The 27,570-nt window shown below is 46.6% G+C and overlaps 1 protein-coding gene across 2 annotated transcripts in view; it reads right to left on the reverse strand.

The window, feature by feature from the left end:
* LOC144113076 (ADP-ribosylhydrolase ARH3-like) overlaps positions 1-27,570 on the reverse strand; it is a 176,112-nt gene that overhangs the window by 70,522 nt on the left and 78,020 nt on the right. For both annotated transcript variants that reach the window (XM_077645987.1, XM_077645983.1), the window contains exon 2: positions 22,761-22,871. Coding sequence is in view for 1 of the 2 variants with exons in the window: in XM_077645983.1 (XP_077502109.1) it covers positions 22,761-22,871 (111 nt within the window). In the remaining variant the exon portion in view is untranslated. The remainder of the gene's footprint in view (positions 1-22,760; positions 22,872-27,570) is intronic.

The following is a 27,570-nucleotide window of genomic DNA, read 5'->3' on the forward strand; positions in this document are numbered from 1 at the left end:
CAGCGAAACCAAGCAAAGGACAAAACTGTGGTGCTGTGTTTTGTATAGCGCAGAAAATTAACTGGCCGATTTTTTTTTTGTACTGTCTAAATACATTGAAATCGACCACAAGCCACTGGTGGGGACAGCAACCTCGATTTTAGTGTGTCGCTAGCGATGCTTTGTCGGCTTGACTACTCTAACCATTGACCTTCTGTTCTACTTCCTTGAAATATGACTTTTTCTCACAGCTTTAAAAAAAAATGCACGCAATTAAAACAGTCCGCGCAGTCAGCAGTGCTTTACGTGAGGCGCTTGATAAAACCCTTCGCCACGGTGTTCCAAACGCGACGTGTGTCTAACGCGACAAAAAATTGGGGGGGGGGGGGGGGGGGGGGGGGGGACAAGGGTGTGACGCGATAGCGCAATGGGTTAATTCTCATAAATACAGGTCATTCTCTACTTTACATTCATAGATCCCTGGGAGTCCTCATACCCCTCCTGGCGCAGTGGTGCAGCTGGTAAGCGATGCGCCACTTCCCTGCGATGGCAGGTGCTTCTAGCGGTGGGCCTTGTGCGGTACAGGTTGATCTTCCCGAGCGACCAATCATTAATCTAACTGCCACCTGCCACCGTGGGCAGTTTGCTCACTATCGGGTGGGCAGGCTGTGATGACTCCGCAAAGTCACGTGGCCTAGGTGGCCCACCTGCCAGAGTTATGCCTGTGATTTCCCGCTCACAACGCCGACCGTTAAAGGCCGCGTTACCAAGAAAATCCGGCGTCGGCGTCGTGAGCGGGAAATCACAGGCATAACTCTGGCAGGTGGTCCCCAGAGAGCAACCTGGAAGGGAGGTGGGCCACCTAGGCCACGTGACTTTGCGGAGTCATCACAGCCTGCCCACCCGATAGTGAGCAAACGGTGGCAGGTGGCAGTTAAATTAATGATTGGTCGCTCGGGAAGATTAACCTGTACCGCACAAGGCCCACCGCTAGAAGCACCTGCAATCGCACGGAAGTGGCGCATCGCTTAAAAGGTGCACCCCTGCGCCAGCAGTGATATGAGGACTCCCAGGGATCTATGAATGTAGCGTAGAGAATGACCTTCTGCATATATTGGAATTAACCCATTACGCTGTCTCGTCACGCCCTTAAGGCGAAGCTTGAGTGTCCGCTTCAATTTTTTCTTTCCTTTCTGCTGCGTTACAACATTTTGTGTCTTTCATTTTTTTTTCACAGTTAAAAGAAAGTGATGGTGTTATGTAGGATAAGTTGAGAGATCCCTTTCAGCGACCGGGAAATCGGCACAGACAAGAGCGAAGGTTCAGCAAAGGTCCCAGCTTTCTTATCAGCGACGCCCAGAGTAAGCTGCATACACAGTCACATTTACGCTATTGTTATTGTTACTCGCCACCTGATATACAGTGGAAACTAAAAAAGATAAGCACAAGGCAACAAGGACGGGAAATGAACGATTTCACAAGGCGACAAGGCCGGGAAAAACTTTTCCAGAAAAGACGTCGTATGGTATACGACCACACGCGAGGGTGGTGGTTCAGACGGAAAATAATTTATTTCCTAACATTCCGCTTTCACTATACATTGTCGCCGCAAAAGGCAGCGCACAATAAAGATCCCGACCAGCGCAAGTTACCGCCAATGGAGATATCTAGACGCAGAACAGGGCGACTAATTGTGCCTGTTAACAGCGTCGTTGACACATAAGGTGCCCGCATGCAGCGACTTTAGAGCATTACCGAGAACGGAGACCCACAATAAACTAACAGTGATTCCGCCAGAGGAAGAGACTCGATCAAGTATTGTCTTCGCGCACATTAATATGTCGTAAAGTGGCGCAATCAAATGCTACTGTCTTCACCATACGAACTCGTTCGGTAGGAATTTGTCATAATCACTAAGCTTTCCCTCAAGCAAAATATAACACAAAGATTGTACCTGCAGGCGGCAAATCGAGGTCGGAATATCTGGAAGTCGTTTGATCAGAAAAAAAAAATCGCTAATTTCATCGGTGAAATGTGTTTCACTACAACGGGGCATCGAACGCATGTTACTGTGTTATCCTTCAATCGAAGCTACATTTATTTTTTGCAAGCGGAGCTACTACCGTCGTTATGAATATCCACACAAAGAAATCTACCACTTCCGCAAGTGATTCCTTATTCGTTAGACTTAACGCTGGATTCTCATTGTAACCAAAAGCCAGACCTCAACCAATGGGGCTCATTTGACTGCATATCCGGCAATGAAGAGGAAAGGCACCTGAATTTTTGGAACGGCGAGCATAGCGCGCACTGCTCTAACTGCTGCTGACTCTTTTCTAGTGCATCGCCCGCGTGGCCGTTCATTACACGTGCGCGGTGACAAACATAAGATTTTTAGAATTTGTGGAGTTTAACGTCCCAAAGCGACTCAGGCTATGAGGGACACCGTAATGGAGGGCTCCGGATAACTGCGAACACCTGGGGTCTTCAAACGTGCACTGACATCGCACAGTACACGGGCCTCCAGCATTTCGCCTCCATCGAAATGTGACCGCCGCGGCCGGGATCGAACCCACGACTTTCGGGTCAGCAGCTGAGCACCATAGCTACCGCGGCGGCCACACATTATAAAAGTGGGAAAATTTGTGCTGATGAGTTCAAGCGCGCCGAATCCATTCTCGTGGACAGACGCGCGCAGGCTCAATGTGAAAGTGCATGCCCGCTACATGTGTGAACGTTTCGGACTAGACAATCACGACGCGCGTGGTGCTATATATATATTGTGCTGTTTTATATTATATTATACCTCCGTCCGTTGTCATTTATATCTATCGCCCCCCTCTTTTTCCCCCTTCCGGTCCTCTCCCTATCCCTTTCACTTCCGCTGGTAGCAGCTCAGGTGCTCCTATAGTTACGATGGCAGATGCCGTGGCCAGCAAAAATATTTTACTTCCAGTTTGTAATTTATTTTGAAATAAACCAATAATAATAATAATAATAATAATAATAATAATAATAATAATAATAATTTTTTTTTTACTGAAGCGTGTACAGTTCCATCATTGCGCTATCGCTAAATACAAATAGGAACAATAGATGCGAAAGAACGTTTGTTAAACCTTCGTTGGGCATCAGAGGAACACTCTAGTATAAAAAAATATTGAAAATTAATTCCACGCTGAAATAGTCTAACTTCGTCTGACCAGATGTCAGTGCATTAGTGCACATAAAAGAGCTCCACCGAAAGTTTCCCTGCAAGCAGAAAATGCACAGAGGGTAACCTTGCTCAAGTGTTTCTGTCCCTGTACACTGCCACAGTTAAAGCAGCTATTCTACCAATACTAGGACAATAGCTGTGTGAGTATATGCATACTAATAATAAGTGCAAAGAAAGAGCAAAATGAAACTAAACCTCTTTTTGCGGGAGCTTTGTCAGCAAGCTTTCGTCCGGCAGTACACCTTTCATTTAAGGGTGTGTGCGTAGAGTACAACACACAAAAAAAAAATGCAGATACACGTGTAAAACGCCGCGTGCAGGCGCTGCGGAAACGCAATTTCCACTGATTGCCCGCAGAAACTCGTGGATTCGATACCGAAGCCATCTTTTTCCCCTTCATCAACTTCCTCTCCTTTCAAGCCCACCTGGATAACAGGGATTACCTGTCTTCCGACCGATACGTGGCCGAGTGCGCACAGTGTGCGCACACAACGACACAGGTCACCTTCATTGTTATACAGGTCAGCCAGAGTGCGGACAACTTGAGTGCAGCTGAGAGAAGCAAAAGGTACAATCGTTCCATCACCTGAAAGCCTGTTTTGAAAGCACTGTCGCCATTTCAAGCAAATGCCTTTATTTGGGACGCCAAGGAATCGTCGGCCACGCACTTTGCAGCGTCAGTTGTAAGATAAGCGTATCTCTGTGTGCAGGCGCGCACTACTGCTCGCCTGTTGCCGGTAGATGTATACATTAACCTTGGCACGTGACTGAGTTCAGCAATTCCCCTTTCACGTGCCGGTGCATCTTCCAAGCTATGCGTTTTTGTTTAGGCAGACTAGACACCAGACGCTGCGCCGTCAAATTCTTCCTCCTATCGCCTTCCAGTGATTCAGAGCTGCTCCAAAGAATGAAAACCTGCTGCTCGATCCTTGTGTCTTTTCCGCTTATAATCCGCGCGTGTCCTGGAAAACGCCAAAACGTATTGTGACCCAGCTCGTCCGACTTTCTCCAGGACGGCGATAATTGCCAGTAGTTTTCGACCGTAAACGTTGCAAGTTTTCTTCTTCATTTTTTCTGCTTTGTCATGGGGCCATGTTTAGTAAGTTTTATTTTTCCAGCCCTTCATTTACCGCCTTCATTACTGGCAGCGGCAGCCTGTAATGTCACAGCTGATAGCTGGCACGCCACGTCGCTCTTGTCAACTATGTGGCCGTGCGATCTAGTCGGTTGGACATGACTGCGGCATGCAGCGCCAGCGGAAACAGGGACGGGCGCTATAGCTGCTGTCGTCTGTCTGTCTCGTCCCTGTTTCCGTTGGCGCTGCACAGTGATCGAATCTAGAGCCGCTGGGCAATTTTCCAGTTACTCTAACCAAGTTCAAGCGGTGACCAATGGCAGACAGGAAGAACGAAGGAAAACAGAAAGGAAGCTTACAAAATACGGCCCGTATGTTTCCTTTTTCAAGGACTAAAACCTTTGCAGTACTACGACCACAGGACGTTTCAGGGGCGAATCTAAAGCGCATTTTATTTTTTCGCAATTCCCAGGAAAGCCGCGATACCGACAGGGCTACGAGAGGCCCCCGCCCTCAACCTCCGACGAAATACGGTGATTACGCCGTGCGTCCCTTTCACCACGAAATTCCTGACGCCGCTTCAGAGTAAAAGTGACTGTGCACGGACAGAGACGAGTACACAAGTCGGTAGGGGTTTAACGTCGTCAAACCGAGTAGACGCGCGAAAGCAGGTGTTCATTCTTCAATTGGAGGGCACTTATAAGTTCCACCTTAAGGGTATGACGCGATAGCCCTAGTGGGTTAATGCCCACGTGCAGAATTGGTCATTCTCTATACTTAGCAATCGTAGACGGCGGCGAGTCCTCATCCCACTACCAGCTGAGTGGCGCAGCGGTTAAGTGATGCGCCACTGCGCTGGCAGGTGGCTGTTCTTGTCACAGCCACCTACCGGTAGGGGCTTTGCGACCCATGTTCCTCTGCCCGAGCAACTGCTCGCGTAGGTGGCGCGACGCTCCTCCGATCTTACCCGAGCACGGGTAACCTCGGAGGAGCATAGATTTCGTGCAGTTGCCTAGCAACCCGAGTAGTAACTCGGGTTGGCAACGGCACAAGATCGTACGTATGCACGCACGTACGATGAAAGCATTCATACGCTCACCAACGACGACCAAGATTCTTGTCATCGTGCGTACATTCACCGTACGTACGACTTCGTGCCGTCGCCTAGCAACCCGAGTTACGTACGTACGAGGGCAGAACACGGAGTTTTGGCAGGAGATTCATATTATTAAGAAAGTCAGACCAGAGCCAGCAGCAGCGCCAAGCTGTGTTCAAACTTCGTCGCTGTACTAGCAGTCGGGCTACACGCCTGGACAGTGCATACGTGCACTACATTTTATGAATGGCATCGAGCGCAATACAAACGGCCTATTTCCGCAGGAAAAAAAAACTTCGGCCGCCTTATGATTTTTTTTTCTTTCGCTAGCGGTCGCCGTTTCTTAAACGGTTTAACCTTGTTTCTCGTCACCTCTAAAAATGCTTTCAAAAGGCAGACCACCAGTTCTGCCTTGTTGATATATTGACAAAAGCGCAGCCATCGGCAAGGCGGCTACTGGCAGGCACCATCAGTCTTATTTGATTGATACTTTCTAAAACTATCCCAGAGCTTTAAAGTCAAGATTTAGGAAAGCCTACACATTTCAACTCATTGTCGCCCAACAGGCAGACACTCGTGGCGCCATTAATGTTAGGGTTTATACAGACGCCGACTACCAGAGAGAAAGCGACAATTCCATGTCGAAAAATTACACTTTAAAATATTCTGCCGCGTTGCTCGACACCGAAGCCGGGTATAAATTTATTTCGGCAAGGAGCTTTCAATTTCCGCAAAAAAGTAAAACATATGGTGGATAAAAATCAGCAGACTGCCTCCTTAACAAGACAACCCAGCAGCATCCCACCGCCACTATCTTGTGGCGCCTCTAGCGACTTCAGTGCGAAGCACACGAGGCGTTTTTGGCTGCTATTAGTATGTCAGGCTAATCCTGATGTCATGCAAGGTTTCGAGTCGGTTTCGTTACTGGTAAGCGTGAATAACTCAGGCTTACCGTGGTTATCACATACAGTCCCATATGTTTCCTTGAAAGCGCACTTTCATTACGACCAAGGAAACTGACACTAAACAACCGATGGATGTTTTCCGTGGATACCTTTTACAGAAGTTTTGATATCAGCATTACAGCAATCTATCCACGTGGTGCATTCGGTATATATTTTTCTTTTTCTCTCTTACACACACACACACACACACACACACACACACACACACACACACACACACACACACACACACACACACACACACACACACACACACACACACACACACACACACACACACACACACACGCACGCACGCACGCACGCACGCACACGCACGCACGCACGCCGAATTAATTCTTTTAAAACAAAAGTTTTCACTTCTGTAGTATATTTCACAGAGAAAACGATTAGCTGAGGTCGTGTGTGGAAATATATAAAAAGAACTGTTCAGGAAGCTTACGTCGAAAGAAGATTGCCTTCACGCAGCCGAATGCACATTCGCGGCCAAACAGTGACCGCCAAAAATACGAAGTTCACGCTTTGTTTATTTATCTTCACTTTTATTTAAAATACTATGCGTCCTATTGAGGACCAAGATAGCAACATTTTCATGGCGGATAAACGATCGCAAGAATCACTTTTCCTCCAAATAACTGCGTTAAAATCACTACGGCAGCAGTTCGGGTTACATGGTGGTGAACCTTAGTTAAGTAAGGACAGTAAGTGCTCCACAGCGCAGGAAGACCAAGCCCCATGCCGTCTTTCTCATCTTGTAACCCTAACTGTATAAAACTTCCGTTGCCCGTGGCACTTGAATAGCTAGAAAGATGCACGAAATGACTGCCAGCGTAGTTTATTCAGTAGAACAAGTACGCGGCATGCGGTGGTTCAACGCTTGGCCCTAGCCAGTGATGCGTTACCTCTGTACAATCCGTATTATTAACAAACATTATCCCGCCGCTGAAAGTGAAGCACAAGTACTTCTCCGTGCTTTCCTTGATTTCAACCACTGTTGATTTTTCTTTCGCTAACTCAGTTAAAAAGTGTTTTATTTTCACAACTTCTCACCGCCTTCATCGGATATTTGAGCTTTCGCCACGAAACCATACGAAATCGATAAAATGAAGAAAACGGCCCGCGAAAGGATGGCTTCATGCGAAGTTGCCCATAGAGTAAAAAAGATCTGAGCGAAACCAAGGAAGGAAAATGTACGGGACGGCGAGAAAGTAGACAGCCTTTGCGATAAACTCAAATACAACTCCCGGGCCACGCGAAATACCAGTGCGTGTGCAACGCCGGCACCACTATCTCGGAAGATGGGGCAGCCCAAGAGTGCCGCGAAAAGTACCCCGAAAACGAAGTGTTTCGGAAAGAGACTATTCTTCACCGAATTCAGTGAGGACGTGAAATACGGCGACCACGCTGACGACGCCGGACAAAAGTAGCCGATTAGCTCGCCCACTCCGCTAAGTAGCGCGCCTGCTAGTCGCTGCACAGAACTTATGCGGCCACATATAACTGCCCGAACGAGGGGAAGAAGGGAAAGTCAAACGAGACCAAGTCCGCCCACAACTGCGGGCAGGACAGGCAGTCGCCTTGAAACAGCGCCAGTTGCTACGGTCTCGGCTTTCCTCGGCTGGAAGGGCCGACGACAGACTCGCGACAACGCTATTATACACTGTGTCCCGAGAATAGCGCGAGCGCCGCTAAGCGCTCATGCGGGTCGTCGCCGGCGCTGTTCACACGCAGTGTACACCGGCGGACGCAAAAGCAAGCGCCGGGAGAGCGCGGCGTCGGCGCGCAAAGCTGCCGCTGCTTTGCGCCTCGGAGCGCGCGCGCTTGGCGGCCGCCCAGCTGGACTTGCAGGGCCGTGGGCTATAGGCGAAGCCCTTTCAGTCGGGGCCGCTCTGTGTACACAGGTGCGCGTGGGCCGGCGCAAATAACTGCGACGCTAAGGCTGGGAAGGACACTAAAGGAAGCGTGGGACGCACCGAGCGGGGGTGCAGAAGTTCCAAAGCACCGCGCTCTCTGCGAACGATGAAAAACAAACAGCAAAGCAGAAAGCAAATGCTGCTATACGATTACGCTTCTCACTAGCACGATGGACCGGCGCAGCTGTATTGTGCGTATATGTGGTGTCCCCACTCTTGGCGATGCGAGCCTGGAGGCGTGGGCCTCGGCGGCTCGTATGAAAGAATCTTAGTGGCCGGCACGGCCGCTGCGCCTATTCCCGAGCGTCGCGCCAGATTTCTGCTGCGTCCACCCTCCAGCGTGGGAACACAGCGCCAAGCGAACTTTAGGCTAAGACGCAACTTTACATCAGCCCCCACCTGACTAAAACTTACTCTGTACAAAACATTCGTCCGTCCAAAACTAGAATATGCCTGCGCATATGCGATCCTGTTCATTCTAATCTCACCGCTTCCCTTGAAAGCATCCAGAACTGCGCCGCCCGTGCTATCCTCTCTGATTATTCACGTCATTCCAGCGTCACGTGCATGAAAAATGCACTTATCCTGCCTGACCTCTCACTACGTCCCGAGCACTTTCGCCTATGTCTTTTTCATAAAATATACAACTTTAATCCATTCCTCAAAGAAAATCTTTTCACCACACACAGCTACATCTCACCTCGCATCGACCATCAACACAAAGTTGAAGTGCTGACTTGCCGTACCATTCTTCCTTTTTGCCTTGAAGGGCTCAGGACTGAGTGCAAGATTGTGAACAATCAGTGTGTGCCCTGTGTACCTTACAAGTAACGGCCAACGGACACGTGGAAAAGTGATCATATCCCTTTGTTCTCTCCCTTTTCTATCTCTCCCGTTCCCCTTCCCACGTGTACGGTAGCATACCTTGAAAGTACGCAAAATAAATAAATACAGTGTACTGTATTCCCACAACATGTTGTGCGGAGCGCGCCGACCCATCTGTTTCGCTGGTCAATCCTCACGAATGCATCCAGGGGGAACCCGGTGACGTCACGCCACGGGGGTCACGTGGGTGGCGCAGGCTTCTACAACGTCCACTCCGCGCAGGGCCCGAATGACCTATATTACTATATATATCAGCGGAGCTGTAATACGGAAAGTATGGCACCCCGATTCCTTGCACGCAAGGTCTTGGCTCGAATCCCCGGCCGGGTCCCAACAGACACACTCAATTAACAGTTAAACTTTGCCACCTAAAATCGGTCCGTTATCTGCAGGCACTGCGCCGGCCTTTCACGTTTCCTGCCGTAGTCCTGACGCACATCGCCGTATTTTACCGTCGGCAGCAGCAATGTCGTCATCCCCCATGGAGGGTGTAAGGATGCCAAAAACTGAAAAACACTGAGTGCACTGGACACGTGGCCCTCTGGTTGGGCCCTCTGGCCGACCAGGCTTTAGCGGACTGATGCCCACATTCTGCGCTAACATTTTCGTTCTAACAATCAATAATAATCCCAGAAAATAAAGAAAACGGCGCAAAGAGCTGAAGGACGAAGACAAAACATATGCTCATGATTAATCCCTTTTACATTAGGGTTTCAGGTGTACAAAGAGCATTGCACTTTAGGCATGCCCAAAGTACACTCCTGTCCTGCTCACTCGGCAAAGTAGTATTCGCGATGCATTGTGGCAACTCGTGTTAATGTGATAATGTATCTACTGCAGCCAAGAAAGGTCCGCTCCACAATAAAACTGTTCTTACCTTAGAAAATCCAAAGCCGGATTACGCTCATGTTCATTTACATTTCCTGCCCACGCGTGTCAAAGGACCTCAGTACCTCTCTAAGCGGCTTTAGAGAGGTCGTTTCTGCTAGCCCTCTTATCAGGTATTTTGCGTAAGTATACGCTGTGAATTATTACCTTATAAAAACACCGGGCACAAATACGAAAAAAGAGGCGTTTCTGACCAGCTTGGCACACGTATACGCCGAATTAACCTTGAGCGTGTTATAATAAAACTGCTTGCATTTTGGATGCTTAAACCTGGAGACAAATGGTCGTGTTTTAAAGCCATTGCGTTAAGAGTCCCGTTAAGCGGAGAACCCGGCGCCGGCGTTCGTGTATCAAGAAAAGCAGGTAGCAATGAAATTCACTCGAAAAAAAATAATAATAATTGGTTTTTGGGGAAAGGAAATGGCGCAGTATCTGCCTCATATATCTTTGGACACCTGAACCACGCCGTAAGGGAAGGGATAAAGGAGGGAGTGAAATAAGAACGGAATCAAGAGGTGCCGTAGTGGAGGGCTTCGGAATAATTTCGACCACATGGGGATCTTTAACGTGCACTGACATCGCACAGCACACGGGCGCCTTAGCGTTTTTCCTCCATAGAAACGCAGCCGCCGCGGTCGGGTTCGAACCCGACCGCGGTTCTGAGCGCACTTAAGTCTGCTTACGTGGAGGAATGCGAAAACATGTTTTGAGAAAAACAAACGTTTCTGACGAAAGGAAAGGGCGCAGTAACTCTCAGATGTCGACATTTCGGTGGACACCTCAACCCAGGGAAAGCATGTGTTTTTAGGAGAGCAAACGTTTTTGACGAAAGGAAAGGGCGCAGTAACTCTCAGATGTCGACATCTCGGTGGACACCTCAACCCAGCGAAAGCGTGTGTTTTTAGGAAAGCAAACGTTTTTGACAAAAGGAAAGGGCGCAGTAACTCTCAGATGTCGACATTTCGGTGGACACCTCAACCCAGCGAAAGCATGTGCTTTTAGGAAAGCAAACGTTTTTGACGAAAGGAAAGGGCGCAGTAACTCTCAGATGTCGAGCTCTCAGATCTCGACATCTTTTACATTTTGCTTCCACATTTTGCGGACACCTTTTGCGGACACCTTTTCGCCGACATAGCCTAGTAGTGCTTTCGCATTAATAATTCAGTGCAACAACCCCCTGCCCATGGTGATGACTCAAGGGGATATGTCACAACACATTGGGCTGATTTCATGCCATCCAAGGCATAAATGCACATGTATTTGTGCACTTTTGTACATTCACATGTGCGCCCACACACACCGTGGCACTGCACATGAGCCTAGCAGGAGCGCGCGAAGAGCTACCTGGGTCTCACAAGCCCCACCGCAGCACCACTGCGCCAGGAGTGGTATGAGGAATCTCATGGGTCCATGAGCGCAAAGTAAAGAATGATGAATTCCGTATACACGGGAATTAACCCATTAACTCTATCACGTCACACCTTAAAGGCGGAGCCTGGTGGTCCTCGCAATTTTTTCCTTCTTTTCTAACGCATGTTACAACAGCACAGTGAGCAGAGCTCGCAGGAACAAAAATGTCTGTCGATTTGCGCGGTTCGACGAAATGCGAATTAAGTGCGCTAGCTGTTTGGTTTTCATTTCGGTTTCGGTGTTCGGATCAATTGTTCTCGGATGGAAGTTGTCCGGATAGCGATAGCGATAATGATATTCAGCGTGCGAGGGCATGAGTGATAAAAGGGTGTATAGTCAACAGATCGTAATTTTCTTCCGGTAAAATGATGTGACGGGTACATAATGTGCGCTGGAATTACCCGTATTTATTTATTTCTTCAACTGCTCCTTCCAAGCAATCTTTGAGATGCTTGAAATTTTGCTGTCTTTTTAGTCGTACCCAAAAAGCATAGTAAGACAAACTGCACGACTCAGTGACCACCCTACGAATAAAGTTTTGACGGTGAACCCTGGGAATCACGGTTTATTTGCCTGTCCAGAGAAGACTGAGTTAAACGAAGCAACGAAATAAAATCCTCATACATCAGTTCGATTGAAATTGCAAGGAAGGTCTTCTGTCCGCCGCAATGTCAACAGCGGCGAGATATCGCACAAACAACTTAACTTTTCAGTTGCAACGACAGAAAGTCTACAATAAATTCTTATATTCCACGGCTTATGAAGATGAAACCAGATAGGAACAAAGCTGGAACGAAAATCCCTCCAGACAGGCATTTCTATGCACATTAAACGACGGCAGTAAGACGGACCTCACATTCCACCCATGTGAAAATGTAGGGAAGTGCGCACTTAAATAACACTGGCTTCCTCACTCACAGTGCGACAGCATACACGTTTCGAATGAACTTGCATCGCATCGCTCAGCAAATCTCAAGACGACGTCTTCGCAACGTCAGACCAAACTGTGACGATAGTGGCAACTTCAGCTGTTTCGGCATTTACAACGGCGCCGGAGAATATTTTATGCAGTTTTTTACTGCACTCGTTCGCAAAAAGTCTCCGGAAAACACGTACTGTGTTTACAGCGTCACTTCCCTATAAGCATACATGCTTACAGGAACAATGTTTCAAGCGGAATCAACGTGAGCTGTCTGCGCGTGTAAAGGTTTGCTTAAAGCCGCCTTTTGTTCAGACTCTGCCATAAACGCGGCAGGAAAAAATAGAAGAATTAACCCACCCCAAGTCCCCAGCAAAGTTCTATTCAAATCTAATAGCACACATAGTTATCCGGAAAACATTGCCTTTTTTTTTTTTCGTGTCGTCGCACACGCAAGCGTGCACAGCTAAGACGCGGTGCGCGTGTTGTAGTCGTATCCAAGTGCCGCTTCCTAACCGAATCTAAAGTACCTGATAGCGGGCTCCTCTGAAAGCGCATTGAGAAAGATGAATAGCGCGAGTCATCCGGGCTTTTGCACGGGGGGCCCAATCGCCCCCGAACACGGCGCTCACAGAGTGTCCGCCAAAGATACGCTGAGCCGGTTATCGCATTCCTGCAGGAAAACGAGGTCCGCCGGCGGCGACCGTTTTTGTCCCCGCAACGTTTTTCAAGGCGCGATAATCCGCGATACACCCGAGAGCATTTTAACACCTGGAAAGGCCAAGTGTCGCGCGGCACGGCCAGCACGACGGCCTGCTTTACTTGGCCCGTGTATTGGCTTACTGACGACGACGTTAAGCAGAAATCGTTTTACTAATCCATCTGCAGAGCCGGCACTTTGTACACTAACCCCGACATACCCAAACTCCTCACAAGTAACCCCACGACACCTTCCACAGCGTCCCGCATTCCGCCACTCTCCCCATTAAACCTTGCTTTTGAGAGAAAAAAAAAAAACTGATCTCGAAAATATTTCGGCACAGCACCTTGTAAATGAACCCAGCAAGTTTTGCAAGCCGCGCTGATTTGAACAATCTAGGCACTACTTGCAAGGTATAAAGCTTTATGACAGTGTGGAATTTAATGAAAAATTTAGTAGCCCTTCAGCACCGTAGATTTGCTGCTGCAACTTTTGGTAAAGCAGTCGTTCCTCTGAAATCGACTCGCCGCGGTGGATGAGCGGCTGTGACGTACCTCTGCTGAGCCAAGGATAGCAGGTGCTAATTACGGCGGCCGCACGCAATTCGATTAAGGCAAAATGCAAAAGCGTCCGCTTGCTGATATTCCAGTACACGTTAAGGAACCAAGGTGATGAAAATTAATCTGAAGCTATGCACAATACGCCGTGCCTCACCTAAGGTAAGACAGCCCCCCAAATAAAAACTTTTTTTTTCCATGGCACGGTAATTTTGCACATTGCACTTCCTTCCAAACGGGCACTGAGTTTCACAGTACATCACATAACACGCCTTTCAGCAGTCCAAGAGCGAGCTGGTGGTGACGTCACCTCGACGTCACATTCTTCTAGAAACAGACTGAGGAGAAAAGAGTGCAGTGGAGCAGCGCCTCGTGCGAGTCGGGGCTAGTGGAGAAAAGGGTTAAATATTCAACGTGAAACGCTCTACCAGCCGTACACAGACACAGTGCGGTGCCAGGGGTCGTAACAGAGCGCAGGGGGCTCCGAGAGCTCATTCATCGTCTCACCACTGCCAAGTCGAAGCTGGCCGTCGAGCCGGAAAACAACATATGGCATAATTGGTATGAACCTTTTGTGGAACGTTCACTGAGCGGCACAAACCTATTACTCTGTACTCATTATTTGGGCGAAACTAAGTATAGTGCTAAGGAGCCGACAGTTTTTACTCCTCACGGGACACTAAATTTGGGCAAAAACCGACGGCCCTGTAGGCGGCTAAACATTCGCGCCTCATCGTTTTCCTATCAAATCTCAGCTCACCGATTTGCAGCCATCCGAATTTAGCTCTTGAAGAGTTCCGAGCACGCAACTGCGACAATAGGCGAAGAAAAAGTAGCCGGGGGCGATGGAAAGTCAGGGGAGAAATAAGGAGAGTAGGAAGCGCGTTGGGATGGGGCCGCCGCGGCTGGTGATGGGACAGGAATCATTGAAGAACATCAAAGGGGGGCCTCTGTCATGAAGTTGAAGAAATCCAGATGATGATAATGACCTACGACATTTAATCAAACATGCTGGTTTGCACATCTGCGACCGCGAAAGGTTATGGTCTAATCAGTGCATCTTTTTTTTTCCTTGATGCATGAAAAAATTTCCCAAAATTTGTCTTTAAAACGTGCGGTCGCCTTACTGGCATACCATAAGTGTCAGTAATTGAATGATTCTAATGAATCTACAGTAATTAAATTCCTTTCCTCGGTAATTTATAATGTATAATTTTCTGGGCTGGTAATTCAGTAATGTAATTAATTACTTCAAAGCAGTAATTTCACGGGAAGTAATTAATTGCTAGCAAACTACTTTTTGCTCAATAATGAGTTCATGCACCTCCTATTATCCACCGCGCATTGGCCTTGCTTTTGCGGGGATTAGTGTCTGCAAAGCAAGAAAAACGAGCAGCCAGCAACAGCCAGCACTCCAGCGAAGCGGCGCAGGGCCATCGAGAAACCTCCATAACCATGGAACGCCGTATTGCACCTATACACGCAGACACACTGCGAGCGCTTTAGCGATACTTCCCTCTAGACTTTCACGTCGCCGCACTCACAAGACGTCTCAGTTGGCATCTAACAACGTTGGGTGTGAGTTTTCGGGAAAACTTCTGTGGCCCGATTTGATGCCATATTTTTCACTCAAGGGCAACATAGGCGACATGCAATCTATGCAAGCCAATGTGCCTCCAGAAAACAGCAGAGTTGGCAGACTTGTCTGCGCCCCTTTCCGGGAGGATGAGCGTGCAACAAGCAGTGGATGCAAATTCCTAAGAGGGTGGGATTACGCATGCGACCTCATGTACGTCATCAAAGCAGCTGTTCAACGGACTAGCGCTACTTTTCTTCTTCAATCTTCTTCATCATAAGCAGCATGAGCCTGACTGTGCCCACTGCAGGACAAACGCCTCTCCCATGTCTCTCCAATTAACCCTGTCCTGCACCATCCGTGGCCACCCTACCCCCGCAAACTTTTTAATCTCATCCGCCCACCTAACTTTTTTCAGAGGCTAAAATTTCCTCCGCCCACCACTTTGAAGCTCAGTGGCAGTGCAAACAAAGAAATTGAAAATTTTGTAGGAACTATGACCAATGCGCAAAATGAGTTCACGTGCCAGACTAACGTACATTAAAAACACCTATTCGTGCATACCTAGCTAAAGTTAATTATGATAAAAAGAAAGTAACATGAGGTCATCTTCTAGATGCGTTGCATAGGTGCGTTCCTTACACCGCCTTTAAACGTTTGTCTTTCCTCGGACCTTTACCACTACGTGAGTGTGAAAAAAATGTATTCAGCGGGTAACTTAAGTCCTGCCCGACGACAAATAATTAAAACTACCCCCGTGCGTGAAAGTCGCCTGCAAGAAACCTGGAAGAAGAGGCACTCAACTCTTTTCTCTCTCAGTGCACAAAAACACCAAAGAGCTTTGTAGCTATGAAAATAAATTTGCAGACAGCTAAACCAAAGCTGCTCGAATAAGAATGGCTTTTTTGACATTTAAACACAGAGAAATAATTGAAGTTATACACAATGTGTGCCGCATCATAAACAAATTCATGTCCTAAAATATGTTCCTAAAGATTGACGTGAGTTATTCTGAATGTAATAAGCCGAAATGATTTCGAAATTCTCGTTTTACAAAAACGCGAGGCGAAAGGTAGAAAGAAACGCATGAAACGCCTGGAACAGCCCAATAGCTATTTGCAAGTCAACAATATTTGCCTGCGCTGCGCTGCTCAGGCTTCTGAATACGAAACTGCCTTAAAATCATGCCCTTAAGTTCGCCCAAATGATTTCAAACCTGCAGCCATTCACATTTATAGCACTGTAAATACCACATTTTTTTAATGCAGAGCAGCGCCCTCTACAGTTCCAAACGTATGAAGATGCAGTTTTTAAGCAAAACTGCGTATTTCCACAGCGCTACTCCATTTCAATCCATTTTGTGCCAGTAAATTCTTCCACAGTTCAGCGCGGCTGAAACTGCTAAGTGCTACAGAAAAAATTCAGCACCAAGAAATCTGCTCGTTATGAAAACTAGCTTATACGCCAACATACATACAAGCCAGATCTACAGAAGACATTAAAGATGAAGGAAGCGTCAGGGAAAGAATAACTACCCAAACCCGTCTCCCGCCACCTATGATCAAAAACACGTATTCGAGCCGGGCAGCGATCCCTACCCCCTGCGGAGTTTAAAGCACTCAAAACTTACAACTGACCCCGATAATAAGCCTAATAAAAGTAACCGGGTCACGGGCGTTCAGCAGCTCCGGGCGTCCGGTTTCCGGGCGCTTCTATAGGTTCAACCAAGGATGACGCCTTTTATTTCTTTTTCTATTTCTTTATTTTGATCGTGACGGCGCACAATTCGGTTTAGGTATTTGGGATCTAAATATAGATACGGACGAATGATGCTTCCTATCCTCTGTCACTCGAGCAGAGGTTACGATAGCCAATGTTCTAATACAGAACCTCTTTCCACCGCTGGCAACTTATATATCTTAGAAGCCCATGGGCTCAACAGAGAGAGAGAAAGTTTAACTTAAAGAGAAAGGCCGAGAGGTCGGCTTAATTCTCCAGGCCTCTATGGAAGAACGGACAATTTCTCACAGTGTTTCTCCTCTTGAAAGCTTATATCACCTCTCTTGTGACGTAATTACAACACGACTTCTCCCTGCGCTTGATGCGTTTAAGCGAAGGAGCAGTATACAAGACTGGACGTAGGTATACTGGCTAGTCGTGACAACGAATCGTTACTAAATGTCGAATACAACTCAAGAACGGGCGGCGAATGCCCCCAAAAGGAGACCTTACATCAAATGGCGTCTACCGACTGTCATGATGCCGTGGTTATCCTTTTGGCACCTGTTACAGTAACATCGCAGGGGAAGGACAGGTGCTAGGGGATTAACCATGGGCTAATGAATTAACCGCTACGTCATTACAATCGGTCGACGCCATTGGCTGGAGGGGCTCCTTTGAGGGCCATTTGCCGCTTCGTTCTCGAGTTGTATCCGACTATAAACATCGAAACTTCACGCGGAGATTGGAATCGTTACTAAACAGCGATACTTCACACCGGGACCATATATGAACCGGTCATCAAACCTAGCACGGCATTACTCATAACATAGAATTTACGAATATCGCGTCCAGCATAGACTGCCTCCATTTTTGGCGTTCACGTTCGCTGTATAGTACGAGATATCTGCTGGATTTAGAGAGCTGGTAGAGGTGACAAACTGTACTGAGCTCTGGCTTAAACGACGCGGTATATATATTCCAATTAAGTCATCGTTATTTAACATCACAGAGCTGTTAGAGGCGCAACCAGAAAGCCTATGGAAGGCTTGACGAAGGGTCTGCGCCCCTGTACAAAACTTGGCGATCTTCATGCGAGAAAAACACTTCACTTGCACAGCAACAGCAGAAGACAACGAGAAAGAAAGCACGCGGCACTAGCGGATAAAAATAAGGTACATATATGCAGTGGAAAAAAAACTGATTTTACAGAAATACACAGCTATGGGCAGGACTCCATAGAAAATGTCCTTTTTATGCTATATATCCTCCTAGTGTCTTCAGAAAGACTTGTAAATTATAGTTGATCATCTGACGACCATAATTCGTTCGTGTTTGCGGAATGTGGAAATGACCATGGGTGTGCGTACCATAATTATGCAACTTACGCTCCAACCTGAGTATTAATTTGAAAAACATCCGCATTATCAGCTGGTGCAGTTAAAATCCACCGGGTTTCTTATATTGTATAGTTAAACTCCTCAACAATACCTGTTCTGTTTGTGACGTCAATAAGCCACAGGTCTGAAGAAAACCATGACAGCAAGGAGAGAAGCGCAATACGTGCAGAACGATGTTTGCAGCAAGTATATATACGGGGCTCACATGTCGTGCAATTCGTTTATTTTGTAGTTCAACCGCATGAGGAATCCAGGTGCTGTTACGATGAGGTATAATCCTTGCGTTTTCACCGTACGGTCTAGCACGAAAGCAACCAGCAACGCGTGGGCCAGTAACGCGTGGCCAGTAATGGGTGGGCTCGGTGGCTGTGCCACGATGCAGTAATCAAACCCGCTCGTTTTCGCTACGCAGGTCAGTAAGCAATACTCTCTTTTCACAAAAAAAATCGAGCAACCACTGTCTCCTGCAGCCACCGAGCCCACAGTGCTGCCTTTCCATTGCCCTTGAATGTGCTGGTGTCATGCGTGCCCTGTTGCTCTTCGCTGGCGATGTTGTATCAAACCCAGGCCCCGAAAAGGTACTAGAGGAACTGAAGAAACTGTCTGATGGCCAGTCACAATTAATCGTCCAGGTCCAAGGTCTTAGAAATCAAGTTACAACTACGGTACAAGCTATTTCTGATCTGAGTAACAGGTTATCCGCTCTGGAAAATCGCTATCAAGATGTTGTAACCGTGCGCACCGACATGGATACAATCTGCGCTAACACTACCCAAACAGCCAAAGAAATCCGATGTATAGAAGCCCGTTTGGATGACGCCGAAAATCGCTCGCGACGTAACAATTTAATTTTTAACAACATTAAAGATGTGAATGCATCCGAAACATACCCCGAATCTGAAGAAACAGTCCTCCACCTCTGCCGTGATCACTTAGACTTATCCATTGACCCCAAAGAAATTGAAAGGGCTCACCGTCTCGGGCGCCATTCTCCTGACCGCATTCGACCCATAATAGTCAAATTTACATTTTTTTAAAACCAAGGAGCTGATTCCTTCAAACGGCCGTAAGTTAAAAGGCACGGATTACAGCATAGGAGAAGACTTTTCACGCCCTGTCCGAGAAGCGCGAAAACACCTTGTAAAATTTGCCAAGGCTACTACCACTAAATTTTCCTTGCGCTACAAAACCTTGCGCATCGGTTCTAAACACTATGCCTTCGACGAGTCATCCCAATCAGTACATGAAATCTCATAGCATACGACTTATCGTCGCGGTACTAATCTTCCTCGTAAAAGCCTTCGCGGTGAACTGCCAAATCTTTCTTTTTCTATAATCTTTACCAAAATACGTAGTTTCCTCCCAAAGCGTGAACACATTTGTAATCTTGTTTCATCATCTGCCAGCAATATACTCGTCCTAACAGAAACGTGGCTATCAGACGGCGTCACCGATCCCGAAGTTTTAGCTGATTTACCGAATTTTAACGTTTTTCGCAAGGACCGCAAGGGCTCACGAGGAGGAGGTGTTCTTATTGCCACTAACCAGCTGTTGCCTTGTTCTGTTATTAACATCCAATCGGAGCTTGGAATACTATGGGTAATCTGTTGTTCTGTACCACAAATCGTCATACTGGGCGTCTCCTACAGACCCCCCTCCAGTAGTCCAATCTTTTCTTCACAGTTAAACGATAGTCTAAATCAAATAACTGGCAAATATCCCAACGCGCGCATTCTTCTTTTTGGTGATTTTAGTTACCCATCAATCGACTGGCTGAACCTAACATCAACAGGCAACACCGAAATGACGAACTTTGTTGACGTTTGTTTGAATTTCAATCTCACCTAGTTAGTAACTGAACCCACATGCGTCACACATGAATCCTCCAAAATCCTGGACCTTATTCTAACTAATCATCCAGAAAGTTTATTATCGCTTACTTACCTCCGCGAAATTAAACACCACAAAGTTTTACACGCTACTTTCACTGTCATCCCGGAATCGCGCCAAACATTCCATAAAACAATTCGCCTTTATGACAGAGGGAATTACGAAGAAATTAATAATCATTTGATGGCGTTCTTTCCCAACACTGATACGTGTTTCGATGATCGATCACTTGAGGAAAACTGGCTTACTTTCAAAACTAAAATTGCCGAACTCACCATCGAAGTTCATTCCCACCATCACATTTCGTGCCAGTTATAACAAACCATGGTTTTCAAAGCTCTTGAAAACACTCGAAAACAAAAAGAAGAGACTTTTCCGTGCAGCAAAACGCAACCCGAGCGCATGCGCCTGGAACAAATATTACGCAGCCGAATCCACATACCTGCAATCTATCCGTAATGCCAAACACGATTTATTTAAAATTGACCTGCCCAAGATCCTAACAAATAATCCGAGGAAGTTCTGGAAAGTTCTAAATCCTCAATAGGCTCCGGTCATCACATTAGCTAACCCACTTGGCGAGATGACCAGTGGAATGAAATGTCCAAATATTTTTAACACCGCTTTCTCATCCGTCTTCCCACACGAAACTGATATGCCACTTTCTACCGCAACTACCTACCCGAGTTTGCACATGCCTTTAATCATGTTTTCTGAGCACGGCATTATATATATATTATTGAAAATACCAAGATGTCATCTTCTGCGGGTGCCGATGAAATCACCCCCAAGTTCCTCAAAAATACTCGCCATGCTTCCGCAGTGTATCTATCCAAACTTTTTGCACAATCACTTTCCACAGGTAGCATACCCAGCGATTGGAAGGTGGGGAAGGTTGTTCCGGTCTTCAAATCAGGTAACAAAGAATCGCCCCTTAACTACAGCCCCATCTCTTTAACAAGTGTGCCATGTAAAATCATGGAACATGTTATTTATTCCCACATAATGAATTTTCTTGACTCTATTAATTTTTTTCATCTTGCCCAACATGGATTCCGTAAGAACCTATCCTGCGATACACAATTGGCTATTTTCATCCATGACTTGCATGTGAACCTTGACTGCAACCTACAAACTGATGCAATATTCCTGGACTTCGTGAAAGGTTTTGACAAAGTACCTCACACATGCTTGCTACTAAAACTTTCATGGTTAAACCTTCATCCTAACATATTACAGTGTATAAGCGAATTCCTGGCTAATCGCACCCAGTATGTTTACGTTAATAACCAAGCCTCTAGTTCTCTTCCCGTAACATCAGGTGTCCCGCAAGGATAAGTCCTTGGCCCCCTATTATTTTTAATATACATTAATGACCTACCAACGCATGTCTCTTGTAACGCCCGTATTTTTGCCGATGACTGTGTCATCTATCGCACAATCAATAACGCCTCTGACCAGTTCGCACTCCAGAATGACTTAATCAGCATACAGGACTGGTGTAACCAATGGCTCATGGAACTAAACCCCAATAACTGTAAACTCGTGTCATTTAACCGAAAACGTAATCCTCTCCTCTTCTCGTATAAAATCTCGCACGTCACGGTAGAATTAACTCAGACTTATAAATACCTCGGCGTAACATTGTCCAATGATCTAACCTGGAACGCGCATGTGACAAAAGTCATATCATCCGCTAACAGAAGCCTTGGAATCTTAAAACATCTACGCCATGCGCCACAAAACGTAAAATTACTTGCCTACAAATCACTTGTCCATTCTAAATTAGAATACGCCTCTGCTATGGAGCCCTAACCAAATTTATCTAACAAATTCCCTAGAATCAGTACAAAGTCGAGCCACAAGATTCATATATTCGTGCTATTCATATAATGTTAGTATATCGTCATTAAAAGCAGAGGCAGGCTTAACGTCTCTAGCTTGTAGACGTCGTATCACTAGTATGTGCTTGTTTCATAAATTTTATTACAGCTCACTTCGTCATCCACCCTACATCAATCCGCCGACACGCATTTGCCCCCGCATTGGTCATCCCCTTCAAGTTGCCCGGCCTCGTACGCGCACTACTACATTTGCATCGTCACTCTTTCCACGTTCAGCCACGGACTGGAACAGCCTTCCACACGACATCGCCGCAATCACCTGTCCAACAACATTTGTGAATTGTTTAGAGACTATATTTAACAGCGAATAATTTATGTACCTTGCGTGTTTTCTTTGTTTATTAAATCTGATATATACATGTAACCCACCCCTTATGTAACACCCCCAATCCCGGGGGCCTTTAAGGTAATAAAGAGAAGTGAAGTGAAGTGTCAAAACTCGCTGCCTGTACAGCACCTCAGCCATTGGGAGAATTTTCTTTGTGTAAAAAGCTGCACTCATATCGTACTTTCACAGCACGCTATCCAAGCAGGCCAGCTCACTGGGCTAAACGGCAAGTCGTGTCCTTCAATCGACAACATGTCACACGCCTGACACCGCAAGTGTTGTGGCCAGCTGCTTTGCACGCGACTTCCATTATCTCCGGGTTTTGTTGCTATACGGCACCTTTGGGAGAGCGCCCGACGAAGCGTGTGCCGACGCAGCAACGCCAGATGCAGACGGTCCGGGTGGAAGAGGGAACGACACGCTCGTGCAGCTGATCCTCGGGTGCCGACGCTGAAACAAAGAAGAAAAAGAATGGGCTAGAAGCTTTAGCGGCAGAAAAAGAGAACAAAATACATGCCTGTCAAAAAATGGGCTAGATACGGCATGACTGCGAACCATGACTTATACCATTTTTCTTTCTTTAGGTCAACAGATGATGCGCCTCCACGCGTCAACAGTTAGTGCACCTGCGCTAAGATCACGGCCTCAATTCAGACAAATACTGCAGTAGCAAGTAGAATAAACAATGTTTTTTTGAGGAAGACAAACAGGATTTCGTTCACGTATATACAGGCGGTTCATGACACGTCGACGCCTTTCCTACTCGCGGCGCCTATCGCGTAACACTCCTGTGTGAAACAATTTTCGTGAATCTCGCCTCACATACAGCAGCGAACAGAAAGATAGGATATTTCAGTTTTGCACATTTAACTCTCCTTAGCGCACTAAAATTTGCGCACGAGGTTGGTGGGATGACAATATCAGACTTCTTACACAATAGAAACCAATGTTCATCATCGTATTACACGACAATTTGTTCCCACAGAAAAAATTATTGAACTGCTTTCTGCGCAGCGTGAAGGTATAGGCGATTGTATGTGTTTTTTTTATTACGAAATGAGGTAACAATTTCAAGAATGTATTTTCACAATAACCAAATGCATCAATACTTTACACGCAAGCTTTTCCGGCGATCACTGTTTGATCCCGCCGAAGCATGGAGTCCAGGAATCTGTCAACGAACGTTTAACCCAGTATCCCCATTCTTGCAGCAGCTATGCTAAGCGCTGCTGTTTTTTTTTTTGCACATGATGTCTCACAGCCCACGAAGTTACTGTAGAGACTGATAACAGGGTCAAATCTTCTGAAATGGCGATAACAGTTAGTCTAGAGTTTTTTTTTTAGGCTCGCACAAACAATGTCTTTCTCAACAACTTGGTTAGTCTTTCAAGCGTGTTTCCTTCGAATACCGAGAAACAAAACCTCCACTGAACCTATATCTCTTCAAAACGTGTGAAGGCGTGGATCTGCGCTACTCTGAAATCCAGTGAAATCTGTTGGTGTTTCATCACATAGTTGCTGCCGCAGATAATTGCCATTTGAGGAGCCCTGATGGCATTTTGTTAACCTCACTCCGCCCATTGCTTATAAAGATATGCAGTAAAACATGTAACCGCAGAATATGCACCCTGAAAGTGACAGCAAGTTTACAACAGATGGAAAATGAACGCAGTGAATAGCGTCCATGAAAGGACAAAAATGGTAAATGAACTGAAGGCAAACAGTTACACACGCAAAAGCTCCAGACGAAAGAAGAGGGCATTATTGCATTATAATTTATTCAGGAATAACAAATAAGTCTTTTATATCTGCGATATTTTGAACTTATGCGAAAAAATTGAAAATATATCTTTTCCTTCCCAACTGTATATAACCTGAAAGCGTCTCATAGCGGCAAAATGCCGTCACTAAGCAACTGTTCGAAAAGTACCATCGTTCATTTCAACGTCAACACACATCACATCTTTATTGGCCCGCGAACGTTGGCTTTCCGTGCACTCCGTGGCTTTCCTTATTGGACCAGCACGCGGTCGCAAACCGAGAACATACCAGACGCCGTAAATGTTGGCGTCGAGTTCAAATTCGTTTTCCTGGAAAAAGGGGACAGTACGCGTGTACAAGATGCGACGTGCCGAGTGGCGTGCAGTTTCGGGTGACTTAGCACGCTGCTCGGACGTAGAGGGCTTTTGATCAGAAGATTGTACGTACAGTTATTTACAAAATATACACAAAAGCGAATATCCCATCGGTCTCGGCGACTGCCAAGCAATCGGACACGGGACGCATGGCGCGCCTCAGCCCGCCGACAACAGCTACTCACCGCGCCCGTCTAACCGTGTGACAGCGAGGTGTGCGGTGCAAAGTTTCAAGAACTTCGTTACCCGCTCCGAAAAAAAGAAAACAAGAAACAGGAAAAGCCGCCATGATATCACTTTTCGCGGATGTCGTTCGTCGGAAGCGAAATCAGCTTCCTCGACAACCCAGAGCCGCCGGTGCCGGCCTCGCAAGTCTTGCCCGGCCACTGCGCTTCTGGGAGCAACGAAGGCATCGGCGAGTTCCGCGGGGACCTCCGCCTCGCGCTAGCGTCAGAGAACAGGGCCTGAGGGGCCGCGCTCGAGTTCAGGGGACATTTAAGGTCCGCCTAAAGGGTATGGCGTGATAGCGTTAATAGTTCCCCTGAGCGGCCTGGGGTCGTCTGCGCATATCGCTTTGCAGACACGGACAGTTATTAATTCGGTTTCATTTTTTGTTTTTATTTATTTTCTTATCCTTAACACATCTTTCATTCACCACAAGACACACAAGGCCTCCCATTCATCAAGTACATCGAACGTGTCTCGGTGGCCTATAGGAGTAGCGTGTCAGACTGGCGACCCAAGGGTTCCAGGTTCGATTCCTACGTCACCTCAATTTTCTTTTCAGCGAAAACAATTTACATTACATTCCTACACGTCATAATGATGTTTGAATGATCTTGCGACCTTATAATCGTCCAGTGGGAATTTCGTTCTCACACCCCCCGGGTTGCCGCCGAACGTGCACTAGATAAGCTCTCTTAATGTTCCTGCAATATGCCGGAGTATTTACCGAAGTCACTGTCATCTTTAGATCTGAGTGCACTGACGGTTTGCTCTAAAATATAAAATTCGCAATTTACTTTGAAACCATTTTCGCACTCTCGAGGCCACCAGCTCTCTTGCCCATATGCTCTTAACGGCTCAGGTCAACGTCGGCTGCTCTAGGGGGCGTCGGATTGACGCGCCAAGATCAAGTCCGCGTAAACGAGCGTCTGACTCGACCCGCTCACATTGGGTCTATGTATGCGAGGCTGCGTGTGACAGCCTGTATCGTACGTGATACGCCAGGCATTTTGGATTAGCCGCGATAATGCCCGGCGTATGAATTAAGATACACACTGTAGAAACGGAAATAGTTTTGCTTCCGCACTTTCGGAAGTGTATCCATTCCACATATTAGTATATAAAGCACATTTTCTGGATATTTATCAAAGCAGGTCAGATATTAGTAGCCACATATGCACGATCGAGGCTTGCTCAAAGATTAATGATTGCAAAACACAATCCTATACCTTGAAAGCAATCTCAAATTACAGCGTGCATACTGTCGCATTGACAGGCGAAGGAATGATTTCGAATTTTGCTGTTGGTTTGCTTTATGCGCCTCTGTATGCGTGCGCAGGTTTATCGATCTTAGGTGTACAAAATTTATCACAGCATGTTAATCTTAATTGGGCAGGAATCACATTTTTTTTCTCTAACAAACCTGTTAGCTTTTTTTATTTCACATTTCTACAATACAGAGGCCAGTAACCACTAACCGCTGGAAGTTTGTAACTTCTACCCGACGATTTTCAGTAGGACATTTTAGGGTTAAGGGCGGACACGACCCAAGAAAGCGAAATTTTGAACCACGTGCGTAATTTTAATTAAATTTTCAGAATGCAATTAGACTCGTCTCTAAACAATCTGCGCCAAATTGTATAGACCTATGCTTACTCTGCTAGAGTTACGCCCGTAAAACAGGAAAGTGACAGTGGTTACTTATGAAAACTCTGGTTTTAAAATAAAATAAAACTGTCAATCTTTTCGTTTTAAGGTATTACGAATGCCCAGAGCACGCGACAGTGAGTTTGTCAGCTTATAAATTTTTAGGTGATAAACACATGCTACGAATTTTTTTTCGTTCTCACTAGTCACCAATTTTTTTTTTATTTTAATTGCAAAGAAATGTTAGAGCAAAAAAAAGTTTAAGCTCAAAGCACCATTCCTCCCGCATTTTCGTCTCAGAAGAGGCCCACTGAACAAATATGTATAGCAAGGATAGTTTTCCTAACGCTGTAGGTGGCCACAAAACCACACAATGAGAAAACGCGATGTGCAGTTTTTAAAGCGCTCCTGCTTACTTCTAGGGCTCACCAAAGCAAAAAAAAAAAAAAAGCACCGAGGAGTGCATGTCAGGCTTTCTTCGTCCACGAGGCATTGTTCGGAAGCGACAGCTTAGAGCCTGCGCTTTTTCTTGGCCGCTTTCGGCGAGGCAAGTGTTTGTGATCGTGCACAGAACAGGCAGGCCCTTCCGGTTTGCACCACGGGCTTCGTGGCCCGCGCACCTGTAACAATGTTCAGATGCTCAAGCACACTAGCTCAAGCAGACCCGCAATGGCTGCCGCTGCTTCCACTGGCTTCAAAGATCCAACTTCAATCTTGGGGCACCTCTACCATGAGTTGAGTGACTCATTCTTAGTCTTATTCTCGAGCACAGGTCGGCTTTTGCCAGCTTGTTGTAGAGATACACGAGCCCCTTGGCAACATCTTTAGAGAATACAAGGGCGGTGAGCTCGTGCTTCTGACGGCTTTCCAGCTTCAAGCAAGGCCTGGTGCCGGTTGTAGTGGCACCAAGAACCCTCGCCACGAATGCAGAGGACTCGCAGAGACTGCTTACTGCATATATCCCACGTCAAAAGCATTGACTTTGTGGAAAGCCGCATAGCAAGCTGCTAGTTTTTTTTTGTTGTTGTTGCTTTCGTAGTCATTTCACTGCCTCTGAGGCTTTTCTCAACTTTTTACGTTTTCGATTCCAGATAACATGCGTGTGGCAACAAGCATTACCCTGTCTTCTTCCGCGATCTGCT

This window comes from Amblyomma americanum, chromosome 1 (genome assembly GCF_052857255.1).
Source record: "Amblyomma americanum isolate KBUSLIRL-KWMA chromosome 1, ASM5285725v1, whole genome shotgun sequence".
Lineage (NCBI taxonomy): Eukaryota > Metazoa > Arthropoda > Arachnida > Ixodida > Ixodidae > Amblyomma > Amblyomma americanum.